Below are 20,674 nucleotides of genomic sequence, written 5' to 3' on the forward strand. Positions count from 1 at the left end.
CTTGCCTCACAAATTTGATTGAATTCTTTGAGGAAGGGACAAGAAGGGTTGATGAAGGTAGTGCAGTGGATGGTAGTACATAGATTTTAGTAAGGCATTTGACAAGGTCCCACTTGGCAGATTGCTCAGGAAAGTAAAAGCCCATGGGATTCAAGGTACTGTGGCAAACTGGATAAAAGTTTGGCTTTGTAACAGGAAACAAAGGGTAATGGTCGATGGATGCCCTTGTGAATGGAAAGTTGTTTCAAGTAGTGTTCCACAGGGCTTGGTGTTGGGACCCTTGTTGTTTGTGTTATATATTAACGATTTGGACGTGAACGTGGGGGGCACGATTGGGAAATTTGCCGAGTAGTGTATAGTGTAGAGGGTAACCATAATCTCCAAAACGATATATATGGAGTTGGTGGAGTGGGTGGTAAATTGGCAGATGGATTTTAACATAGAGAAGTGTGAGGTCATACATTTAAGGAGTTCAAACAGTTACCGGGATTACACAATAAATGGGAATATATTAAGAGGGGTAGATGAAGTGAGAGATCTTGGTATACAAGTACAGAGGTCCCTGAAGACAGCAGTTCAAGTAGACAAGGTTGCAAAGAAGGCATATGGAATGCTCTCCTTCATTGGCAGAGGTATAGAATATAAAAGTAAGGATATAATGTTGGAATTGTATAAAACACTGGTGAGGCCAACAATTGGAGTATTGTGTGCAGTTCTGGTCACCACATTACATGAAGGACGTAATAGTTCTGGAGAGAGTGCAGAGGAGGCTCACAAGAATGTTGCTAGGGTTAGAAAAGTGTAGCTACAAGGAGAGATTGGATAAGTTGGGGTTATTTTCCTAAGAACAAAGAAGGCTGAGAGGTGACTTGATTGAGGTGTACAAAATTATGGGGGGAAATAGATAGTGGACAGGATAAAATTGATTCCCTTGGTGGACAATTCTAGAACCAGGGGACGTAGATTCAAGATAAGTGGCAGAAGGTGTAGGGGGTTCATGAGGAAGAACTTTTTTACGCAGAGGGTAGTGGGTGTTTGGAATTCGTTGCCCAAGTTGGTGGTAGAGGCAGAAACGCTAAACTTTTTTAAGAAGTACCTGGATCTGCACCTTAAGTGCTGTAAGCTGCAGGGCTATGGGCTGGGTGCAGGAAGGTAGGATTAGAAAGGACACCTGGGTGTCCTCTGGCTGTCATGGACAAGATGGGCCGAATGGCCTCCTTCTGTGCTGTAACTTTTCTATGGTTCTAAGTGTGGCATCTGTGATGCTGGGGACCTCTGGAGGAGGCCAAGATGGATCATCCACTAGGCACTTCTGGCAGAAGATTGTAGCAAATGCTTCAATCGTATCTTTTGCACTGATGTGCTGGGCTCCCCCATCATTGAGGATGGGGATATTTGTGGAGCCTCCTCCTCCAGTGAGTTGTTTAATAGTCCACCACCATTCATGACTGGATATGGCAGAACTGCAGAGCTTAAATCTGCTCTGTTGGTTGTGGGATTGCTTAGCTCTGTTACTTGCTGCTTATGCTGTTTGGCACGCACATAGTCCTGTGTTATAGCTTCACCAAGTTGACACCTCATTTTTAGGTATGCCTGTTGCTGCTCCTGGCATGCCCTCCTGCACTCTTCATTGAACCAGGATTGATCCCCTGACTTGATGATAATGGTAGAGTGGGTGACATGCTGGACCATGAGGTTACAGATTGTATTCGAGTTTAATTCTGCTGCTGCTGATGGCCCACAGTGCCTCATGGATGCCCAGTCTTGAGTTGCTAGATCTGTTTGAAATCTATCCCATTTAGCACGGTGGTAGTGCAACACAACTCGATGGAGCGTATACTCAATGTGAAAGCGGGACTTCGTCTCCACAACGACTGTGCGGTGGTCACCTCGACTGATACTGTCATGGACAGATGCATCCGTCACAGGCAGGTTGGTGAGGGTGAGGACAAACTTGTTTTTCCGTCTTGGTTCCCTCACCACCTGCTGCAGACCCAGCCTAGCAGCTATGTCCTTGAGGTCTCTGCCAGCTTGGTCAGTAGTGGTGCTATCATCACTCTTGGTGATGGACATTGAAGTCCCCCGCCTAGAGTACATTCTGCGCCCTTGCCACCCTCAGTGCTTCCTTCAAGCGGTGTTCAACAAGGAGGAGCACTGATTCAGCAGTTGAGGGAAGGTGGTATGTGGTAATCAGCTGGAGGTTTCCTTGCCCATGTTTGACCTGATGCCATGAGACTATTCTATACTTAAGCACGTGATTGAATGCCATGTAATCAAATATCACATGATCAAATCTCTTTTCATGCGTCAAACCAGAGTTGGAAATGCTACCTAGAAATGCAGGAGGCCAGATGCAATTCCCAAATTGGGAACACCAATTTCCTTACCAAATCATATGCAGTGCTGACTGGAATATATATGGATGTTTCTTCATTGTTGTGGGGTCAAAATTCCAGAACATGCTATCCAACGGTGTAGGAGCGCTGTCACAACATGGACTTGAAATAAAATTCAGTAATAGGCACCCTTGTTGGACATGTTATCTTAATATTCATTTGCATTGTATATGCATGTGTACTTTAACTTTTCATGCATTTATTAATATAATGATAAGAGAAATGTAAATCAGTATGGGCAAGTATTTTTGATTGTAGGTTGGTGTTGCAGGTCACTACTTACTAGTTGCCTGTTTAAAGTTAGTTATCTGACCAGCATAGGCATATGGGAAATTGACATATTTGTTTTCTTTGATTTTAGTGGGAAAAGAGGAGCATGAATGCTCGCCACAGGTTTGGCTTCAGCAGCACCTTTTTAGCCAGATGCACTAATTTTAGTAGAAAATGCTTTATAGACAATACAATGCACAATACATATGTATTCACTTGACAAGCATCCACCATCATTCAATTCGAAACTTTGCAGTCCCTTTCTCTCACCTTAATTTAAAATTCTGGTTAGACACTAATGTCTGTGGTGAGGCCTGTTTCAGCTTTTTTATTTCCAATATTTATAACAGAAACTAAACTCTCAAACTGGCATTTGCCCTAATATATAATTATTGCTCCAATCCTCCAGGTTACTATTCCAGTAACACAAGCATTACACGATCATAAAAACAAAAAACTGCGGATGCTGGAAATCCGAAACAAAAACAGAATTACCTGGAAAATCTCAGCAGGTCTGGCAGCATCGGCGGAGAAGAAAAGAGTTGACGTTTCGAGTCCTCATGACCCTTCAGCAGAACTGATTTTTCTTTACAATGAGAGGGGTGAATTATAAGCTGGTTTAAGGTTTGGGGTGGTGGTGGTGTTGGGTGGGGAGACAGAAGTGAGGGGGGGATGTTGTTGTAGGGACAAGCAAGCAGTGATAGGAGCAGATCATCAAAAGATGTCACAGGCAAAGGAACAAAAGAACACAGGTGTTGAAGTTGGTGATATTATCTAAACGAATATGCTAATTAAGAATGGATGGTAGGGCACTCAAGGTATAGCTCTAGTGGGGGTGGGAGGGCATAAAAATATTTAAAAATAATGGAACTAGGTGGGAAAAGAAAAATCTATATAAATTATTGGAAAAAACAAAAGGAAGGGGGAAGAAACAGAAAGGAGGTGGGGCTGGAGGAGGGAGGTCAAGATCTAAAGTTATTGAATTCAATATTCAGTCCGGAAGGCTGTAAAGTGCCTAGTCAGAAGATGAGGTGTTGTTCCTCCAGTTTGTGTTGGGCTTCACTGGAACAATGCAAGAGGCCAAGGACAGACATGTGGGCAAGAGAGCAGGGTGGAGTGTTAAGATGGTAAGCGACAGGGAGGTTTGGGTCATTCTTGCGGACAGACAGCAGGTGTTCTGCAAAGCGGTTGCCCAGTTACGTTCGGTCTCTCCAATGTAGAGGAGACCGCATCGGGAGCAACGAATGCAGTAGACTAAGTTGGGGGAAATGCAAGTGAAATGCTGCTTGACTTGAAAGGAGTGTTTGGGCCCTTGGACGGTGAGGAGAGTGGAAGTGAAGGGGCAGGTGTTGCATCTTTTGCGTGGGCATGGGGAGGTGCCATAGGTGGGGGTTGAGGAGTAGGGGGTGATGGAGGAGTGGACCAGGGTGTCCCGGAGGGAACGATCCCTATGGAATGCCGCCGGGGGCGGGGTGAAGGGAAGATGTATTTGGTGGTGGCATCATGCTGGAGTTGGCGGAAATGGCAGAGGATGATCCTTTGAATGCGGAGGCTGGTGGGGTGATAAGTGAGGAAAAGGGGGACCCTATCATGTTACTGGGAGGGAGGAGAAGGTGTGAGGGCAGATGTGCGGGAGATGGGCTGGACACGGTTGAGGGTCCTGTCAACGACCGTGGGTGGAAAACCTCGGTTAAGGAAGAAGGAGGACATGTCAGAGCATACACGATCATACCTGGAAAAGATGTGACTAGAACTGTAGATTACTCTGGTTGTGACCTTACTTGGCAACATAATCCAGCATGCTACTTGCTTTGTTTATTGCCTTCACGTGCTGTTCGTGCATGATAAGTGATTAAACTCATAGGGCAGAATTTTGCCGTTGGCGAGCAGGGGGTGGGGCCCGCTCGCCGATGTGTAAAATTATGCGGGATGACGTCTGCCGGAACCCCCGAAGTTATCCCGCACCATTTAAATTTTCAGGCAGGTGGGCCTGCAGCAAAATCAGCTGCGGGCCCGCTGACCTGTCAGTGGCCAATTGAGGCCATTGACAGGATCATTTAAACAATTAAAGGACCTGCCTGTCCAACCTTAAGGTTGGCGAGCAGGCCAGGAGCCCTGGCGGGCAATAGAAAAAACATGAAACCTCATCCACCGGCGGGATGAGGTTTCATGCAGGGTGTCAAAAATTTTAATAAAGTTATTATGTAAATTATGAACATGTCCCATCTCATGTGACATTGTCACATGAGGGGAACATGTTAGGGAATTTTTTTCTTCTATTTTTAATATTTTTCAAGGTGGAAGCGATCTCCCTGAGGCAGAACTTAGCCTCAGGGAGATGTGCGCTCTTTTGTGCACATGCGGAAAGAGCGCACTTTCGCTTTTGGGGAACCCTCTCCCTGCCTGCACAGGAAGCGCATAGTGCTTCCCGCCAGACGTCATGCTGGGTGAGCCTTAATTGGCCTGCCCGCGTAAAATTGCAGCACAGCCCGCCTCTCTGGCTGGGATCAGCTCTCCGCTCACTGGAATTGGGTTGGGCTCGCCCGCCCGACAGGCAGAAAATTCTGCCCATAGTCTTTCTCAGCTTCTTGCTTGATAAATTCAATCCCACCCGTGAAGTGCTTGGGCAGGATTTTCCCATCGGCGAGCGGAGGGTGGGTAGGCGGGGGTGCAGCAAAATCAATTGTGCACCCGTCGACCTGTCAATGGCAATTGTGGCCATTGACAGAGTAATTAAACTAATTAATGGACCTGCCAATCCAACTTTCAGGTTGGTGGGCAGGCCAGGAGCCCCGGCAGAAATTAGTAAAAGCAGGAAACCTCATCCATGGGCGGGATGAGGTTTCAAAAAATGTTATTAAAGTTTTTGTAAAAAGTATGGACATGTCCCAACTCATGTAACCATGTCACATGCGGGGACATGTCAGGAATTTTTTTTTTCTATTCTTAATATTTGTCACAGAACAGCCAATCTCCCTGAGGCATCACTTAGCCTCAGGGAGATGAATGTGCTCTTTTGTGCGCATGTGCGAAAGAGCACACTATTGATTTTGGGAATCCCCCCCCACACATCTGCACAGGGAGCGCATAGAGCATCTGTGCAGACGTTGTGCTGGGCAGGTCTTAATTGGCCTGCCCATGTAAAATGGTGCCCCCCAATCAGGGGCACCGATTGGAAGTGCACCTGTGTACGACTGCCCTTCAACTTTGCCCCTGATGTGGGGTGGGGGGGGGCAGAAATCCTGCTCTTTGTTTTACTTTTATTATCTGGAGCTTGCACTTATCTATATGAAACCTCATTTGCTGTTGATCAGTCCAGGAGTAATCTCTGTCAAACTTTCTTTGTAGTATCTTATCTGACTTTAAAATAATGATCAGTTCAGGGCTTGAAGAAGATTTAGATGATAGTGTAAACTGGATGAGTTCTATTCCAGCATCCTTCCATCTATAAAAGATAATGGGCAAAAAGCAAACAAATCCATTTCAGATGGAGTGTCCTCATATGGTGCACCTTTGCTGCGGGCTGTAGAGGTCAGCCCTTGAGGGGTAGGTTCTGCCACAAGTGCTGCATCTGAAGCTACCAAGTGTCATTGTGGGTTGTTGTTTTTGGTGTTGGTGTCAGTTGCCAAGCTGCTGTAGCCACTGGCCATCGTGGTGGTGCATGCCAGGCCACAGGAGATGTCACCACGTTCCTCTGTCATTAGCCAGTGATTCCCAGGACACGATGCCCCCCCCCCCCCCCCCAAACACACACACACACACACACACACACACACACACACACACACACACACACACACACACACTGGCTGGTTCTCTGCGGCAGGGCTAGCAAGCCATTGAAATCTGCATTTACATCATTGGGATGGAAGATCCTGCTTTAAGTCTTGATATATTGTACAGCTTGCCATCTAGCCTAGTATGCCAGTAGACTCCTTCATTATCTACAGGGAAAACAAACATCAGGATTTTGGAGAAGAAGATGCCAAACAGGGTCAGACGATATCTATGGAGCGAACAAACTAGTTGATGTTTCTGAGCAGATCCTTTTTCAAAACTGTAAAATAAGAAATGGACGGATGTAATAATAAAACTAATAAATCTAAAGGGAAGCATGTAGATGAGAAATAGAAGAGAGGCCAAGGATAAATCCCTGGAGGGTGGGAGGGAGATGGGGAGGGGAGGGCGGGGTGGGAACTCCAGAGGTAATGATGGGAGAGTGGAAGGAAACACCATTGCAAAATATTCTATTGCCTTAATTTGTAGAATTGAACCGGGCAAGTGCAGTCCCATTGACCTAGATAACGGAGGAAAGGTGTTGGTAGAGGATGGTAGGGTGAAACATGTTAAAGGTTGCATACAGGTCAAAAAGGCAAACTGTGCCATGGTGACAGCCACAATGAATGTCATCTGATTTCAGTGCTGTGCCTGGGATAAAAATTTGATAGATAACATTCAAATAAGGAGTTGCAGCTGCATGAATATATGAGGCAACAACATATTCAAGGACTTTGGAAAGGAAATGGAGGTTGGATGTGGGGCAGTTGCTTGGGGGGTGAAGGCTGGATTTTTTGAGGAGCAGATTGATGACTGCTGATTTGAAAGGGTGCTGGACAGTATCAAAGGAAAGGGAACCATTTGCAACATAATTAACATGAGGATGAGGAAGACAGATGATCAACAGTTTAGTGGAAATGGGGTTGAGAGTGCGGGAGGTGGGTCACATGGATCAGATGAGCTTAGAGAGGAGAGATAGAAGAGAAGCTGAAGAAAGTTTCAAGTTAAGGGCTATGACACTTCTCCAGAAGGCAGATCTTTACTTTTATTCATAAAGGAGTAAACATTTTTCTACTTATATGAACTATTATGTGGTATTGTATAAAAATCCTTACAAAAAATAACACATCCTCTTTCTTGACATGAACACTGTTATGACTGATCCATTAGTGTAATGTATATCATTTTTGTTTGCAGGTGATCTATGCTTTAAATACTAAAAATGATGAACATGAGGCTGCTATCCAGGCACTCAAAGAGGCGCATGAGGAAGAAATACAGCAAATTTTTGATGAAACAAAAGACAGGATTCTTCAGTATAAGGGCAAAATCAACGAGGAAGTAGAGCTACGGAAGAAAATCCAGTCTTTGGAAGAATCTCTGGAACAGCATGAACAGATGAAACAGCAAGCACTAGCAGAGTTTGAGGCTTATAAGCAGCATGTTGAAGATATGCAGTTTGCTACAGAGACCCATCAAACGCAAGGTGTTACGATTATGTCTAGAAATATCCAGGAAATTAAGGAAAACTTCGATGATAAGTTACAACAGTTTATCCAGTTAGAGTCCCAGTTTGGACAGAATAAACAGCAAACTTTGGAAGATCTGCAGGCTGCCCACAAGCTAGAGATCCAGAACCTCTTAAGGACTCATCGCAATCAGCATGAAACATCAAGTAAACAACAGGAGAAATTACAACAGCTGCTCAAAGATGAACTAATTGCAACGAACAATAAAATTAAAGAACTTACACTTGAAAAGCAAAAGCTCGTGGAAGAATTTGAAGCTAAATTGAGCAAAGCTCAAGCCTTTTACAAACATGAGATTGAAGGCTTAAAATCTCAACAAACATCGGAAAACATGCTTCAATGGAAACAGAGGGAATCTCAGCTAAAGATAGAATTTCAAATCCAAGAGACTACTTTGAAAAAGGCACTTGATAAACTGCAGACAGAATTACAGATCACTCAGGAGGATGCTAATCAAATGAGGAATAAATGCGAACAGTTTCAAGGAGCATTGAACAAAGCAGAAAACAACGTTCAAGTAAGAGCTAAAACAAATAATTGGATAAAGTAGCATTTGATGTCCTGATTATTTAAAAAAAAACTATAACCCAAGATGAGGCTGAGTATAACCCTGGTTATGTTTGAACTGGTCTTTTGGAATTTAAGCCATTTTTGGGGGGTTTAAGGACTGCTATTTCTGAAATAACATCTGTGCTATTATTAGAAGTTCTGCCCATATTATTGTTTTGATTGGCCAGTAGATGTCTTGGTCAGTAAAATGAATATTGTGAATCATGTTTGGATTGTATAATAATACAGTAGGATATTGGTTAGGGAATTTGTTACACTGTCTTTTTTAAATTAAAAAAATCCGTCAAGGGAGCAACACCTAATATGGTTGGATAACTTCTACACAGTCAGGCAAGAAAATGACCTTTGTGAATTGTCTCAGTGGTATCATTAATGATTTTTAAACACTCCCCAGCAGCTTGGTTAATTAAGTCATTGTACAGTTTTAGCACTAGTCATTCAGGCCCAAATGCAAGCCAGCATGCAGGATTAGCTCAGCAGGGAACTTGTTTTGACAGCTGGAGAGAACTTTGCTGGATTGCCATCTTTGTGATTATATTGTTACTTTTTCTGTGACCCATTTTGTCAACATCTCTTTAAGATAAGATTAAGATGTATGAAGTGTTTGAAGCCCCTGCTATTGATACTTTAATAGTCTTTTTGATTGGCACTTATAAGGATTGTAGGAACAGCAGTACTTTTTTCAAAAGAAGATGTGAATGGGTGTTTTTTTAAAACAGTTTCACACATCCCATTGTTACTCTAGGGTTCATTGGTTCTGCACATAATGTATACTAGGTAAATTGGCATGGAAGAGCCATAAATTGGCATGGAGGCTATAAGGGGCCATGTGGGTGAGTGGGGGCCATTAGTTGGCATCGTGATATGGGGAGTGAATGAGGGGATGTTGGGATGAGAGTTCGAAGGCCTAGAATGCCTCAATACAACAGGGACAAAGTCCCAGACCACCAAGGACGGGCCTTTTAACCAGCCCGCCTTGGCACTCAGTTGCCCCCATGGCCATGTAAGTTCCCTTTCCTGGGCTGGAGGCCCAATTCTATCCTGCACCCACCCTTCCAGAGTGAAGATTGTGCCAATCAGGGGCTTTTCTACTGAGGAATGTGTGGCGAGCTGGGAAATTTCCCGATTAGAGCTACCCCACTTTGTAGTGAAAATCTGGGCCATTCATAATGGCTTATCTGCAATCATCTTGCATAGATAGGACTGTTCACACTTAGCTAGGCATATTATTGTCTCATAGGACTTAATCCTGGTAGGCAGTGAGGAGGTTGGGACGTGACAGAATGTATCTCTGTTTAGCATTTTGTCTCCAAGATTGGCAAAGGTGAAGAAGAAAGTTGCTTTCTCTGATGTCTTTTGTCTTTAAAAGATGCCTCTGGGGAACAATACAGTTGACATGAGAATTACATATGATTGTCATGGCTCATGTGTGGCATGAAACTTTTAAAATTCACTATCCCACTTTCTTTTTAACTCCCTTCCAATATAACAACATTGAATTCTAAAAAAAGAGGCCGGTTGTAACAAATGATCTTTCCTCTAACGGTATGATATGTATTTTTTCAGATGCTTCAGCAACAGCTGAAACAGGGTCAACAGAAAGCTGATGGTACTCTTACAAAACAAAAGCAGCTAGAAGATGAACTGGTTGCTTGTAAAGAGCATATTCAACAGCAGTCCACAGAACTGCTGCTTAAATCAAGTAGGTCCATCCTATATTTAAAACCTGTTTATTTAAACAAAATGACATTTCCACTGTCAGATTTATTCTATTTTTCTGACTTTTGCTGCAATAGTTTTATTGAAAACTGCACAATGTATATCTTCGAGGATTAATTAACAGAATATGACAGATTTTCTTCAAAATATGGAAGAGGGCAGCTCCAGTTAAATTTTTAAAAACATCTGTAAATTGCATTTTCATAATTTTGAAGTTGGAGTTTAGAATTGTAGAGGTATAAAAATATTTAGTGTGAGATTTAACTTGTTGATCCATCTTACATTGGAGGTCCTCTAATTTATAAACACGTTAGCTTGAATTTCAAACTCTGCAATTTTATGGCCTGGTCATAGGATTTCGGAGATGAACTGTAAATGGTATAGATTTTCTAGCACCAGGAGTAGCGTATTCAAGGCGTCAGACTTATTCCACCATCTTGTCAGCCATGACAGGTTTTTGTCTTTTTTAATCCCAAATCAACAACAATTCTCTAATCTCTTAATTTCCATCCTCCTCAACTAAGTATTTTCTTTGCAAGACCCTTACTGATTGCACATTTATGGCCTTCTGGGCAGCATTCTACATTCTCGCAATGTTCTGCGTGAAGGATATTTTCTTAGATTCACTTTTAACTGATTTTGTTCCAATTGTAAGATTATGCTCTCTTGATCAGAGTGTCCTTATTAGAGAAGAGTCATTCTCTACCAATTTCCTTCAACATTTTAGATGCTTCAGTCAACTCGCCCTTTAACCTTCTCATCTTAGGGACTATAACCCAAGTTTATGTAGACTCTCACCTCAGCAAAGCCTGTTCATCCTAGGTTTCGTCTAGTGAATCATTGTTAGACTTCCTCCAGGGTCTGCATATTGTTTCTGAGATGGAGTGCTCAGAACTGATCACAACACTCTATTAAGGTTAGACCAGCACTTTGACTTGTTTTCAGTTCGGTAAGATATCACCCGTATTATTAACTTCCTGCTGATGACTTTTGGCTGTTATTTTTCTTCCTTATTGTCAGTGATTTTAAATCAGCAAGGCGAATATGTTCATAACAAAAACAGAATTACCTGGAAAAACTCAGCAGGTCTGGCAGCATCGGCGGAGACGAGAAGAGTTGACATTTCGAGTCCTCATGACCCTTCAGCAGAACTGGTTGAATCCAAGGAGAGGGGTGAAATATAAGCTGGTTTAAGGTGGGGGGGAGGTTGGGTGGGGGGAGAGAAGTGGAGGGGGGTGGTGTGGTTGTAGGGTCAAGCAAGCAGTGATAGGAGCAGATCATCAAAAGATGTCACAGACAAAAGAACAAAAGAACACAGGTGTTGAAGTTGGTGATATTATCTAAACGAATGTGCTAATTAAGAATGGATGGTAGGGCACTGAAGGTATAGCTCTAGTGGGGGTGGGGGGGCATAAAAGATTTAAAAATAATGGAACTAGGTGGGAAAAGAAAAATCTATTTAAATTATTGGAAAAAACAAAAGGAAGGGGGAAGAAACAGAAATGGGGTGGGGATGGAGGAGGGAGGTCAAGGTCTAAAGTTATTGAATTCAATATATTCAGTCCGGAAGGCTGTAAAGTGCCTAGTCGGAAGATGAGGTGCTGTTCCTCCAGTTTACGTTGGGCTTCACTGGAACAATGCAGCAAGCCAAGGACAGACATGTGGGCAAGAGAGCAAGGTGGAGTGTTAAAATGGCAAAGCGGTCGCCCAGTTTACGTTTGGTCTCTCCAATGTAGAGGACCGCTTTGCAGAACACCTGCAGTCTGTCCGCAAGAATGACCCAAACCTCCCTGTCGCTTGCCATTTTAACACTCCACCCTGCTCTCTTGCCCACATGTCTGTCCTTGGCTTGCTGCATTGTTCCAGTGAAGCCAACGCAAACTGGAGGAACAACACCTCATCTTCCGATTAGGCACTTTACAGCCTTCCAGACTGAATATTGAATTCAACAACTTTAGATCTTGACCTCCCTCCTCCATCCCCACCCCATTTCTGTTTCTTCCCCCTTCCTTTTGTTTTTTCCAATAATTTATATAGATTTTTTTTTCCCACCTAGTTCCATTATTTTTAAATCTTGTATGCCCTCCCACCCCCACTAGAGCTATACCTTCAGTGCCCTACCATCCATTCTTAATTAGCACATTTGTTTAGATAATATCACCAACTTCAACACCTCTGTGTTCTTTTGTCTGTGACATATTTTGATTATCTGCTCCTATCACTGCTTGCTTGTCCCTACAACCACACCACCCCCCTCCACTTTTGTCTCCCCACCCAACAACCCCCCATCCCCCCATCTTAAACCAGCTTTTATTTCACCCCTCTCCTTGGATTCAACCAGTTCTGCTGAAGGGTCATGAGGACTCGAAATGTCAACTCTTCTCTTCTCCGCCGATGCTGCCAGGCCTGCTGAGTTTTTCCAGGTAATTCTGTTTTTGTTTTGGATTTCCAGCATCCGCAGTTTTTTGTTTTTATGAATATGTTCATAAGTTTAACTCCCTTAAACGTAGGGCTTTAGGGTGTCATACAAGTGAGGTAAGTCATTGAGTCCGCTGACTTTAGTGATAGAATCTCTTCAAATAAGTTGATTGCTACTGGTGTCTTATTCAGTGGATATTTCCATGAAACAGTTAATTAATATATATTCACCATTTTTTAGTGCATCATCCTTTTCAACTCTGTCTGAAATCCTTTTATTTGTTCAAAGGATGTGAGAGTCGCTGGCAAAGCCTGCATTTATTGCCCCTCCTTAATTGCCTTGATGGGGTAATAGGAAGCCACCTTCTTGAACTGCAGCAGCCCATGTAGTATAGTTAAATACATTGTGCTGTTAGAGAGTTCCAAGATTTTGACTCGGTGACAGTGAAGGAACAATGATATATTTCTAAGCCAGAATAGTGTGTGACTTGGAGGGAAGCCTGAAAATGGTAATATTCCCATGTACCTACTGTCCTTTTGTGTGGATGGTAGAGCTAGAGGGCTTGGAAGTTGCTCTCGAAGGAGCTTTCCCAAGCTGCTGCGGTGCATCTTATGGATGGTGGACACTGCTGCCACTGAGGCCTGGTGGTGGAGGGCTTGAATGTTTAAAGTGGTGGATGGAGTGCCAATCAAATGGGCTGCTTTGTTCATGATGGTGTTAAGCTTAAGTGTTGTTGGAGCTGCACTCATCCAGGGAGTATTCTATCACAAAACAAAAACAGAATTACCTGGAAAAACTCAGCAGGTCTGGCAGCATCGGCGGAGAAGAAAAGAGTTGACGTTTCGAGTCCTCATGACCCTTCGACAGAACTAGTATTCTATCACAATCCTGACTTGTCTCTTGCAGATGTTTGACAAGCTCTACAGAATCAGGAGATGAGTTACTTGTGACAGAATTCCCAGTTTCTGACCTGCTCTTGTAGCCACAGTATTTATATGTCAAGTGCAGTTAAGCTTCTGGGAGGGTTACTCTGATGATAATGCTGTTGAAATTCATGGGAAGATGGGTTGATTCTTTTGTTGGAGATGGTCATTGTCTGGCTCTTGTATGTACGAGTGTTACTTGAAACTTACCAGCCCAAGCCAATGTTGTCCAGGTCTTGCTGCATATGGACACTGATTGTTTCAGTATTTCAGGAGTTACAAATGGTACTGAATATTGTGCAACCATCAGTGAACATCCCAACTTCTGACCTTATGATGGAATTCAGCTGTTTTATTCATATTTGGACCACATTTGTTTGAATCCATGAGTGATTTCAGTTCTTCTCTGACAGGTCTTTGCTGTAATAATTCTCAAGGTATTGTTTACTGGCTTCTATAGCTGTGCAAATTTCTATTTCTCAAGTTAGCCACTTTGACTTTATAAAAATTATTTTTGGAGGTTCCTCATTGGTTTTCCTGATTGGTTTTCTTCAACTTCATTTGTGCAGCTTTGTAGAGTTTACTACTACTTAATTATCTTCACATCATCTTATTAATCCTTTTCAAGTCAAATTTCTTTAAACTGTGCTTGCTAGCCCTTGGAATTTTGAGATGCTGCATGCTCAATAATATGCTTTTACTGGTTGCTCTCAACCAAAGTTTTCTTGAGTGCTGCCCTGCAGTTGACTCTGTTTAAGCTCTTTCCTCATTGCCTTGAAGCCAAACTCTTTTAATGCTGTATATCTGACTGCTGGTTTACCTTATATCTAGTCGAATTATCATGCTACATGACAACCAGAGGTGCTGCCTCATCTGTTCCATTAGTAATATGGGCTACTTTGCTACATTGAGATCGGAGTTTCCTCTCTTGGCATTTCAAATACACCGGGTTGGAAGGCGTTCAGGAATGACTTGCAATAGCTCTGATTCTAGACCATTTAGGCATTCTTGATGGAATTTTCTGAGGTGCCATATCTCCAATAAGACAGCGCAAGAGTCTTTTTGGAACATTGCAGGTACATTGCTTATGATTTTATTTTATCTAATAATGTGAATGGGTGGAAAATTATAGGCAGTGCATCCTTGATTTACTGAACATCACTTGCCCTTCAAATTTATGAGATTAGTAATTATATTGGAGATGGTAAAATCCTTTAGTGTGATCTTTCTGTTTGTACATATCTTTCTTGTCACTGCTTAAGGTAAACTGAAGTTCTTGTTTTGATCTGATTTTATTAGGGGATATTTGGCAACTATTAATAAAGGAGGGGAAAGAGCCTGATATACATTTGAAAATTTGATACCCGCTTTGTTTTAGAGAGAATTTAGTGCATAAGAGTTTTTGAAAAGACCAACTGTACATGTTAACTATGTTTACAACATAGTTCTCACCAGAACGGTTTCAGCACAGCAAACTGAAATATTTTGCATTGTTCTGTTCTGTGCCATTTTTCACTTCCAATTTTGGTAAAATACTGAGAGATTACCTTCCCTTCTTTAACTGCTCCTGCTGCCCATCCCTGCCCCCACCCCCACCACCAGAAGGAACAAACAGAATGGGAAAGAGTAAAACTTTACTGAGGACAATGGCGTCAAGGATGAAAGAGTAATTGAGCAGATCGACAGCTACAAAAGTAGTGTTGCAAATGAAAGGTCAAAGGCTAATTAGTTAGCTACTTGAAAATGCAATTGTAACTGGCTTGCGAAGAAAAGGTATTTTTATTGGAAGTAGTATTGACTTCATCTGAGACTTTCTAACGTAGTGATAAGAAGTGGTAAAAAATACATTAGGTATCATCAACATTGGCAAACCTTCTCCTTTAAATTTAAAAAATGACTGCCTTATCTCAGAAAAAGGATGGTGAATAATTGACCAATTCATTCAGCTGGAACAGTGGATATTGAACTGAAGAAATTGAATAATATGCAGCCATGATTTAAAAGCAAGTAAAAATTAGGGTAATTGAATTAAGCTTATACAACCATCCTTACTATGAACTATGTAAGGTTTACATAATATGATGTCTTAAAGTAAATTTTTATGCATACCTTAAATTGTCAGTTGATTGTTTTTAAATAAATATCGGCTCCTTTTGAGGAAAGGCAATTTTTTTTTTTACATTTAAAAGAAAAATGCTTGCTGACCTTGATATTACCTCACTTATTTTTAACATTTTCTTTTGCTCATGCTGGAAATTTTTAGACTATGACTTATGTCGTCATTCACTTCCTGTGTGAAGAACTCGGATGTTTTTGTATTAAGGTTAAGGCTATCTGTTCAGCTGCCCTTTCCCCTTGCCCGCCTAGCCCTGATCCCAAGGCTTCTTTGGTTTCTCTCCTGCCTTCCCTCCTGTCTTGTCCATGAGTTGCACCCCATGCTCCCTTAACCAATTCTACTACCTAATTTAGATTCATCAAAAACTCTGTGGCCCATATCCCATCCTGGCAGCTGTGCCTTAACTGTTTAGGCTTTGTAATTTGCAATTCTCTCGTTAATCCCCTCTGCCTTTCCCCCATATCCCTTCATTTAAAATCTCCCTTTAAATTCACTGTTCACCAAGTTTTTGAACACCTTTTCTAATTTTCTTTGGCTTGGCATACCTTTTTGTCTGGTTAAACCTCTGTAAAGCACCATAGGACCTTTTCTGATATTAAAGTTGCTAAAGAATACAAATTGTACTTATATGACTTCATGCAGCATATTGTTTATTGAAAATGTCTTTGAACAAACTTTATGTAAGAAAAAAGCATATATTTCTTAATATTTAAGCTGATAGATGAAAGTACTTTTATGCACTGTTTTTCACTACATCTTAAAGCCAAAATCACTTCACAGCCAATGAATTACTTTTGGAACTGTAGTCACTGTTATAATGTAGGAAATGCAACAGATAATTTGTGTACAACCTCATCAATAGCAATGCGATATTGAGCAGATAATCTGTTTTAGTGATATTGGTTGAGATATAAATATTAATCAGAACACCGGGGAACATTTTATTTGTGCCATGGAATGTTTTACATCCATATAAGAGTGTCGAAGGGGCCTCAGTTTAACACTTTGTTTGAAAGATGGCACTTCTGGCAGTGCAGCACTTCCTTAGTGCTATACTGGAATGTCAGCCTATGTTGTGTGTTCACTTCTCTGAAATGGGGCTTGAACCCACAAATTTCTAACTCAGTGTTGAGAATGCTGCCGCTGAGCCAGAGACAGATATTAGGATTGTTTTAGTATTGAAACACGAGGGACTTAAGGCTACTCAGGAAATATAAAATGTAAAATTGCACCATACTGTGTTTAGGTCAGATTGGAACTCTTCAAGCTACTCAATTGACCCAGGAAGCTACAATCCGGGAGCTGGAGTCACAGCATTGCAGGTTAAAGGAGAGGTTATCATGCCTTGAAGAAGAAAGGAACACTTTGCAGGACAACAACCAGAGCTTGGATGAGCGACAGAGGCAGCAACTACTGGCTATTGAAAAGGTTGTGTTTTTTTTATTAAGTGAAATTTCTGGATCAAAATGGAATATAGATAATGTGGTGTTTTTGGATCAGGATCAGTCACGTTAAGTTAAAATCGATGCTGTTGCTTAATCCTTTTGAAAAATGAATTTCTTTTCTTATGAAACTACATAAATATAATTTATTTTAAGGACTGATTTGTTTTCTAAACTTTCAAAGGTCAATATGCTAAATGTATTTCATATTTTTCATCAGAGGGTTAGTAAGCATTTTTAATGTTTTTTTCTCATTCTGTTGTTAAAACGACCCCCCCCCCCCCCCCCCCCCCCCCCCCCACCCCCACCGCCACAGCCACAACCGCCACCACCACCGCCACAACCCCAACCCCTGCTCTGGTATTGAGTTTGATTCCATGCTCTTGTGACTGGAATTGTATGGCCCCCCGTGGTGGAAGTGCAGGCAGGGTCTCTGTAAAATTGGGCACCACTGCAATGGTGCAGCACCTGTCGTCTACCAGACTCTGCTGAGAATTCCCCAATGGTAGGGGAGGCATCACACTGCGCCCTCACCCATCCTGTGCCAAATGGAGAGCAGCACCCCCCCCACCCCCCCCCCACCCCCCACACACACACACACACACACACACACACCAATCCCCCAGGTCATCCTTATCCACTGGGTTTTCTTCCAACACACCCCCCCACCCTGTCCATCCCACACCCCTGGCTCTGGTGAGACCCTAGACTTGCCTTTGGCTGGGGTTCAGTGGCGTCTCCACTTCAGGAGACTTCTTAAACTCTTGGTAGTGGCCAAAGCTGCCAGTGGCGATGCTGGAACAATATTGCTGCTGGCCACTTGATTCACTGGCAACCTTCAGGGCTGTGGCTTCCTCCCTGATGAGGCAGAAGGCCCACCTCAAGCCAATTAACAAGCCGGTTGAGTGGAGGTGGGCTCATCCTTGACTTTTATGTGGGTGGGTTGGGGGGTACGGGGGGTGGTTGTGGTGCAAGCAGGGACTCCGTCACCTATGACTGTTCATATATCTCATATCAGATGCTGATGAAGTGGGTTTCTGTGGAGAAGAGGTCAAGTAGAAAGTTTAACCTATAAAAGGAGTTCCCTATGGAGCTAGGATAGGGTTAAACCTATAATACTAGCCAGGTCGGCAGATTCAAGATAATTCCCAAGGGTTAGGATCCAATACTGGCTAAGAATGTGTGTAGTTTGTGTGATGTGGTATTTTCTGAATTTTCTCAGCTATTTTTCAGACCATATATGCTATAATTGTTAGAATATTTTGTTGATTGCATTGATGAGAGATTAAAGAATATAGTGAAGTACTCAACATGAGACATGAATAAATAAATTTGTGCCCCTCTAATATAAAATAAAAATTAATAATAAGGCTTCTGGTATGACAGCATAGCATTTATGTTACTAGACTCATAATCTAGACCCCTGGATTAGGCATCCTGAGACATGAATTCACACTCCACCACGGGAATTTAAGATCAATTAATTAACAAAAATTGATATTAAGAAAGCCTGCCGCATTAATGGTGACCATGAAACTACCGGATTGTCGTAAAAGCTCTTCTGGTTTACTAATGTCTGTCAGTGAAGGAAATCTGTTGTCCTTAAAGTAATTGTGACTCCAGATCCACAGCAATGTGGTTGACTCTCTCTCAACTGTCACCTAGGAAACCGTTTAGCTGAATTAAAGGAAATGGCTTACCATCACAAGGGCAATGAAATGCTGACTTTACCAGCGGTAGTCAGAACCCCTGAATGTATTTTTTTTGGGTGTAGTGACAAAACTTTTATGATTGATGCAGGTGACAGTGAATGAGAAGGGAAACATTATTTATTATGTTCAGCCAAACAAAAGAGAGCTTCGTAAAAAAATTTGACTTGGATCAATAGAAATCATTATTCTTGTTATTAGATTTCACATATATTTAGTTCATTTTTCTTATTGAAAGAATAATTTAAGGAGATTATATTCAACGCCCTTTAATCTTAAAATAATTTCCTAATTCTATAGTCTTAAGAACTGATTATCAGCAGCACAGAGACCAATCATTGTAGCTCATAACCCTGCTGCAGGGAGTCCCTTTGGTAACATCTGTTACAGGTAGATAATGGAGCTGCTTCACAGAGCATCTTATGAATCAGCTTTAGAAGCTCCCAAGCCAGGAATAATCAGCAACGTCACAAATGAACATGGGTTCTTTTAGGTCGTACTGTATATCACTGTGTGCACACATTTGCTCCTGACTGGTGGATTGTCTGCTTAGTGCCATATTCTATCCTATCTCTTTACTCTATATGACTTCAATTCCCAAAATTAAATTAAGTAACCCTTTTTTTCATTATTATGTTGCATCACTGATCTAGAAGCTAATCTTAAATCCCCTCTCCTATTTATCACTTAAATGCTGCCCCTGGGCAAGATCATATAAAAGCACAGCATTAGTTTTCACATGTACGCTGATGGCACCTAGCTCTACTTCACCACCACCTCTCTCGATTCCTCCACTCAATCATCAGACTGCTAATCTGACACCCAGAAATTTCCTCCAATTAAATATTTAGAAGACTGAAGCCATAGTTTATGAACCCCTACTCTAAGCTCCCTTCCCTAGCTACTGACTCCACTCCTGTCCCTGGCAATAGTTGAGACTGAGACCTGGTGACACTTGATACATTGTGTGCAAAGGGGAGATCTGGCGAGACTTGAAAAGTGATGCGAGAGGGAGAGACCCAGCAAGATGTGAAAAGCAGCTAGTCAAGTCAATAGACTGACAGCATTCTGAAAAAAATATCAAAGTGTGACATTACAGGGAAACAAGTAAATGATTGGCTGGTGAGTATTTTGCTTGTTTATCTTTAAAAACGCGTGCAATTTATTAGTAATTCTTTAAGATTTTATTCATATTGATAAGGTTTACTAGCAGTCGTAGAGTTTATTGGGAGCAGTGGGGTTTATTAATTACAAATTAAGTCAGAAAATAATAAATTAATTAACATATAAAAATGGCAGGACAAGTGATGTGTTAGGACTGCAGAATGTGGGAGCTCCTTGACATCAGTGTGATCCAGGGCAACACATTTGCAGTAAGTGTCTGCGGCTTGAGGAGCATCGGCGCAGAGTCATTGAGCTGGAGGTTAAGCTGCAGATACCATGATGCATCAGGGAGGGGGCAAGTTACCTGAATACTGTGTTCCAGGAGGCAGTCAGGTTAAGATAGATATTTCTGATTAGTGGTCAGGGACAGCAGGGTGTAACTGCAAGTGAGGCAGGTATGGGGATCGTGAAGGGGGAAGTGGAGGAGCCTCAGTCCTTGCAATTGTCCAATAGGTTCGAGGTGCTTTCAGTTGCATGGATGAAAGCAGGGCTGCAGGGTGGATTAGCAAATTGACCATGGCACCATGGTACAGGAAGCTGTTCAAGCAGGGAAAGTTAATAGGAATGTAGTGATAGCAGGGAACAACTTAGTCAGAGGGATTGACAGAGTTCTCTACAGCTAAGAGTGCGAGCCTAGACC

General features: G+C 42.2%; 1 protein-coding gene across 2 annotated transcripts in view; it reads left to right on the forward strand.

Annotated features, from left to right (window-relative positions):
* Window positions 1-20,674, forward strand: part of fam184ab (family with sequence similarity 184 member Ab) — a 210,289-nt gene that overhangs the window by 59,342 nt on the left and 130,273 nt on the right. For both annotated transcript variants that reach the window (XM_041188881.1, XM_041188882.1), the window contains exons 2-4: window positions 7,641-8,489; window positions 10,109-10,244; window positions 16,966-17,147. In XM_041188881.1, coding sequence (XP_041044815.1) covers window positions 7,641-8,489; window positions 10,109-10,244; window positions 16,966-17,147 — 1,167 coding nt within the window. The remainder of the gene's footprint in view (window positions 1-7,640; window positions 8,490-10,108; window positions 10,245-16,965; window positions 17,148-20,674) is intronic.

Source organism: Carcharodon carcharias, chromosome 5, assembly GCF_017639515.1.
Source record: "Carcharodon carcharias isolate sCarCar2 chromosome 5, sCarCar2.pri, whole genome shotgun sequence".
Taxonomy (NCBI): domain Eukaryota; kingdom Metazoa; phylum Chordata; class Chondrichthyes; order Lamniformes; family Lamnidae; genus Carcharodon; species Carcharodon carcharias.